The sequence below is a fragment of the Sinocyclocheilus grahami genome, unplaced genomic scaffold, assembly GCF_001515645.1.
Source record: "Sinocyclocheilus grahami isolate Dianchi unplaced genomic scaffold, SAMN03320097.WGS_v1.1 scaffold132.1, whole genome shotgun sequence".
NCBI classification, from domain to species: Eukaryota; Metazoa; Chordata; class Actinopteri; order Cypriniformes; family Cyprinidae; genus Sinocyclocheilus; species Sinocyclocheilus grahami.
In genome coordinates this window covers 1,487,226-1,493,575 of record NW_015505311.1, presented here as the reverse complement: position 1 = coordinate 1,493,575, position 6,350 = coordinate 1,487,226, and the positions used below count along the sequence as shown (strand labels likewise).

The 6,350-nt window shown below is 33.6% G+C and overlaps 1 protein-coding gene across 1 annotated transcript in view; it reads right to left on the bottom strand.

Annotated features, from left to right (window-relative positions):
* Window positions 1–2,529: 2,529 nt before the first annotated feature.
* The window catches only part of LOC107590741 (protein kinase C beta type-like), a 29,239-nt gene continuing 25,418 nt past the window's right edge, over window positions 2,530–6,350 (bottom strand). The window contains exon 15 of the mRNA XM_016279649.1: window positions 2,530–3,008. Within this exon, the coding sequence (XP_016135135.1) occupies window positions 2,853–3,008 (156 nt within the window). The 3' untranslated portion in view covers window positions 2,530–2,852. The remainder of the gene's footprint in view (window positions 3,009–6,350) is intronic.

Below are 6,350 nucleotides of genomic sequence, written 5' to 3'. Positions count from 1 at the left end.
GCACAACCAATTTCAACATTGCTAATAAATGTTTCTTGAGCAGCAAATCAGCATATTAGAATGATTTTTGAAGAATCATGTGACACTGAAGACTGGAGTAATGATGCTTTACCATCAATATAAAATGTATAAAATTTAAATTGTATTTTTTTTCATAATTGTGCTGTTTTTTGCTGTATTTTTGATCAAATAAATGCAGCCTTGGTGAGCATAAGATACCTAGTTATATACAGTATATATATACTGTATATGTGACCATATGTGTATATATGTCATAAGGATCAATTTTTCGAAATTGAGATTTATACATCATCTGAAAGCAGTTTTCCATTGATGTATGGTTTGTTAGGATCGGACAATATTTGACCGAGATACAACTATTTGAAAATCTGGAATCTGAGGGTGCAAAAAAATCAAAATATTGAGAAAATCGCCTTTAAAATTGTCCAAATGAAGTCCTTAGCAATGCATATTACTAATCAAAACATAAGTTTGGATATATTTACAGAAGGAAATTTACTAAATATCTTCATGGAACATGATCTTTACTTAATATCCTAATGATTTTTGGCATAAAAGAAAAATCAATAAATTTGACCCATACAATGTTTTTTTGGCTATTGCTACAAATATACCCCAGCGACTGAAGACTGCTTTTGTGGTCCAGGGTCAGACACACACACATATATATATATATATATTATGCCAATATTTACTGTTAATTTTGCATTTTATAGGTTAGTAAATCATTTATATATTTATCAGAAAAGCAGTTATGTAAATGAAATGAAATATTGTCATCTAGAAATTACAGTACATATGTAAGTACTATATTTAACTTATCCTAAAATATCAGTATTCAGAGACATTGTTTGTGTATGCAAGAATAAACACAGAGAAGGAAAATATACAGATATACAGAAATCATTAATATATTCCAAATACATATTCATATATTTTCCTCTATAGAAACAGTCTGTCCAGTTTCACAGTAATTTGATCAAAACACTGCCAGGCACAGGTAACAAGTCAAAAAATGTCATACATCACAGATTTGGCAGAATAATGACATAAAAAGATATGTTCTCGTAAGTAGTTACATAATAATCATATCTGGAATTAAGTTGTTGTAGTCATATCACTATTATTTCCAGTTGGTTTAAGGATGTGGTTATGAGTATCCAAGCAGCACTGGTTGAAAAACTACATGTTGCATGACCGGTTCCTAAACTTTAATCTCTGACTTGGCACAGTTTCACACAAACACATGTACGACACCCAACCCAAAAAAAGCACTAAAATGGGGTGACCCAATAAACATCCTGATCAATAAGCGGTAAATGGTTCATCTGAGGCGCATGGTTTGTGTATGTGCGAGTGTGTGAGGGGGAGACAGAAAGATTTGGCTATATTTGATATTCTAAAGATATGTTTCATCAGAGACATTGGGCCTCATTCATGAAACACGAGCAGAACAAATTTTTGTGTAAATCGTTCGTAAAGCTGTTCTGACGTAAATTTTCGGATTCATGAAAGTGTTCGTATTTTCAAAATGTTAGTTGGTACGAAATAAATTTACACCTGCTCCCTACCAAGTGTAAATGGTGCGTAAAACATTACGTGTTCTTTTTGGCAAACTGATGATACTGAATTTTGATGCACTGCCGTCATAATATTTTACAAGTTAATTTGCTCTGTTTTTGTTTTTTTTGTAGCTGGGAGCTGATAAACTTTTTAGCTTTGGGTAAAATGCAGCGCTTGTCACTGTCACTTTTTACCTAGTCGTCCAATCAATGGAGGAGGGGCGGGACAAATACGAGGCTACACCGACCCATCATCCTACTTGTACAACAACAATAGAGAAGTTAACATTGCTGGTTACTGCATTTTTATATTCAGTAATATTCTTCAAAATGAGATACTAGTAATGCGTTACTGCCGTGGATATTCCAAATTATAGCAATCAAAGCGTCTCGGCTGGAAAAACGCTGTGCCGCCAATTATTCCACTGCATTCCTGGACACGCAATTTTCATAGCTGTAATTCATAGGCGGGGATTATGGTAATTGTGAATGAGCGTGCACGATGGCCCTATTTACGAATCATTGGAATTCATTAACATACGCATGTTTAACTATCAAATCGGAAGTTTACGAAGTGTTTGTGAATCCGGAGGAGAGTTTTCGGGAAAGTCCATTTTACGCGCAAATTACTCAGAATTTACTCTCATATTTATGAATGTTTCATGAATGAGGCCCAATGAGTCAATCTCTTAAAACCTCTAGGGCATGTCTAGCTAACGTTTCACCTCAAAATGAAAACTAATTTAATAAAAAACATGTTTATAATAAATAAAATGAAGCCTATTTTTTAAAACCATTACAATGTTTCTGCATTGAGACATTATTTATTATCATATTTGAGTACATTTTGTCTAATTCTCATTAAATTGTCATTATAGAATTTTAATTATGACAATTATGTCAGCAAAAAAAATAAATAAAAAATCTAAATTAATTTTATTATTGTTATTAAGGGGTGAAATGTGACCAGGACACTGGATTTATCCAGATACTCTTTTTTTTTAACCAATAACTCTACAGTCCATGATATATCAATCATCAAATAGTCAAAATCTTGCAAAGCTGCCACACATTCACTCTTTATAGGTTAATTAACAAAGTTAGTCAGTCTCTTTCCTTGATCCTTTTAATCAAATAAGAAATAGTAAGCAGGAAATGACCTCCATTCCTCCATCAATCTGGTTGAACTCTCTCATTGGCTCATTCACATTATGTAATTTCAAGACGTGTAATCTTATTGGTCCCTATTTTGAGCTTGGCTAAAACTGGTTACTTGGATTTCACAGATGCAAAATTTGGATTATTGAATGAGAAGCCCTGAAATTCTTCTTGGTCCAGGTTTTGAATCACTTCCTGGTCAGGAGGGGTCAGGACGGGAGGATGGCGGGTGAAAAAACGATCAAAGTTCTCTGCGTCTCGACCGCACTGTAGAGAAGACGAGAGAAGAGAGATATGGGATGGGAAAATGATGGTATGGCATGAGCAAACAAATGAGGAATCAATGACAAATGAAAGCAAAAAGAAAAAAATTATAATTAAAAAGTGTGATAACAGTAACTGTACTTTTATCGTAACAGTCTTAACTGAGTAAATGTGTAATGACAGAAAATGATGAGCACATACCTACAGTATATTGCATAACTAAAATACATGCACATATTGGCAGTAGGGCTTGGCGATATGGCCAAAAAAATTATCACGAAATCGATAATTCTCTCGATAAATTATAAATCTTTATTTCTTTCAAGTTTAAAGGCAAATGTTTGCTCCTAAGTGAAAGTTGTAGAAACCAGACCATTATTTGTGGTTTTAAATGACTCTTTATGGTCAGAACATGACAAACACCATCTTTTGAATTCTTTACACTCTTCCAGTCATTTTTCCTTAACAAATTAAATATTTTAATAGAAAAAAAATTATTTCTTAGTTTCTGCAAGTTCTAATGAGTGATATTGTTTCAGATCATGAAACAGGTTTGTGTTGCCTGACTTTGATGACGTTTATCTTCAGCACAGTTTGCAATGCAGGCTGCAATATTAATAACATTACATTTTCTTGTCTCTTAGAAATGCACATTTGATAGTAGCTTGAGTTGACAGTCGTAATAGCTTGAGTTAGGAGGCAGATATAAATTGTTCATTATCAAAAACAGTAACATCTGTAAAATTGTATGTTTATATGGGGAAATTGAATTATTCGGTTTGAGTTTTATTAAAATGAACCATTGGTCTTCCATAGCAGCATACATTTAAATCATGATAGCAGTTAAAACCACACATATAGCACCTCAATACCATGGTTTCTAGGTGTTTGTATGAACAACAGTAATCTAAATACATTTAAATGCTATAGCTTAACTCACCAAAATATTTCTATTCTATTACTCCTGTAATACATTTAACATGTCTAAATTAATAATAAAATAAAATTCGACATGAATATCCCATATTTTTGCCACAATACCATGGTGCAGTTAGTGTATGGTAAATTATGGCAATTTGTAGATTGAAAAGCCTTCTGACTATCACTGCGCCCAGTCTTTCTACTGTTTGTCAGTGCTGTTTCATCTGGCATTAAACTAGTTTAAATCACAGTCATTAGTGTTCTTCGCTTCACACTGGATCTCACAGCGCTGTTTAGTGTCACATGACTGAGACTCATCAGCCAGTAAACGCATCTGCTCGAGTGAGCTCGCGCTGCGCTACCGTTTGAACTTAGTTTGAAGCCGAGTGGATAAATGGTCTGTGTTGCGTGGTTCAAATGAGTAGCGCGGTTTCATTCTGCTTTTGGAGCAAAAACATCATATTGAACATTTAACAAACTCTTGTTATCGTTTTATCGAGGAAGATTATATCGCGATAATTATCATTTTATTGCCCAGCCCTAATTGGCAGTCAAACAATAACAAACACCTTCCTGCTCTCATTTGAGCAAACATTTCATGCACATCATTTTCTGTGTTGGAAACATATTCCTGATGCTGCCAATTGTTTAACTATGACAGAATATAAGTCAACACATGTTAAAGAAGCATTTAGTTTTCAGGTGAGGCAGCATTCAGAAAAATGTGATCTGTGGAATTGGTCAATTCCAAGTATTCAAAAAGAAGTGAGCAGATGAAGAGGGACTGTGAAAGGATTGTGAGAAAATAATAAGGGATCTGTATCCAAACCACTTACCTGTTAATGGGTGAAATCATTTTAATTCAATATTTAAATGTTTAAATATTTATTCTTTGAATTCACCTCACACACTCCTGAATGCAGAATTATGTGGGGGCGGGGCTTACTAAAACTCGGCCAATCAGGCCATAGTCAAATGTATTATCAGAAATATATGTTTAGACTTTTTTAACCTGACTCAGGCTGCACTGTTACATGGTCATCTATACATGTAAAGACTTATCATCAAAATAAATCAAATAATTAAATCAAATGTTAAAAAAAACCTAATGCAATCTCTGTTAACTGCGGGGGCTCAGGAATGATCTGAAAAGTGGGAGACGCATTTAAAATCTCATCAGCCTCCCTTCACATATACAAAATGCCTAGTTGCTATGGATACACTTATATGAAATACCATTTGAAAGCTTAAAGACAATCACTTTACCAATATTGTTACTTTAATAACTAGACCTAAACGTTGTTGCAGCTGTGATATATATATATATATATAAACCAAATATGACTTCTGTTCTTCAGAGATATAGTGCACATGCCAGTATTACTATTGAGTCTTTTTTTATTCAACCAAACAAAACTGATTATATTGTATATAAAAGATTGCAAAAAAAATATTTTTAAATTTAAAAAATAAAGTCTGAAAAACTCTTTGTGACTGTATATGGTTTGTATGTGTTTTTCATGCATTTTGTGGTATTTGTATAAGAATAAAGATATTAATATGAGAAACGCTAAGCAGGTGCAACATTTAGCCAACAAATAATATATTTTTGCCTCATATGATCAAAATTGCATTTTAAAAAGTTATGCATTTCCCTAAAATACATTAAAGTGCATTTTATGGAAAACAAAAAAACAGTATTAATCTCATAAATTGTTATGTATAGCTTAAGCCTATTATAGCTAATGTACCTGTTACCAGGTATGGATATATAATGAATTTGTCAAAAGAATTCACAATGTAAGAAGAAAATGTTTTATTTTCTAGGAAGGCGTTTGATAATAGGTGGGTAAATGTATATTAGGATTAAATTAACATGGCTGAGCTGTGCCAAATGGGCAGAAAGAAGAGTTATACTGAATATACTGTAAATCCTGGGTCCACAAAAGCAGGTTGGTACAATGAAATATGGTAAAATTTTGGATTTTGCTAGGCCATTATAGCATGTCGTCAGCCGCCGTCATATTTAACGCACCCTTGAACACGACTGAGAGAGACTGCTCTGAAATGACTCATGGCTCATTCAACTGTATTATGCAATATGTTAAGTTGAAGGTCCATTAAAATTGTTACAGTAAAAAAAATAAAAAATAAAAATTGTTAGGACATTAGACTGTGTATTAAGCCCTGTGTTAAAAGGCACCCTCTTCATGGAACAACTGGGACCGTGCAGTGGGTGTGACCAAACTATTGCTCCAAGCGCAAAAGTGAGCAATAGAAACAGGGCTTTCATATTGGTGCATTGTTACCACCCACTGAGATGCAGCTTCACTCATAGGCAAAACTTGCAAGCAAAGATTTAAAAAAAATGACAGAACAGAGAGCAAAATATATGGGCGCGGAATGAAAAGTGTGGGAACTGCA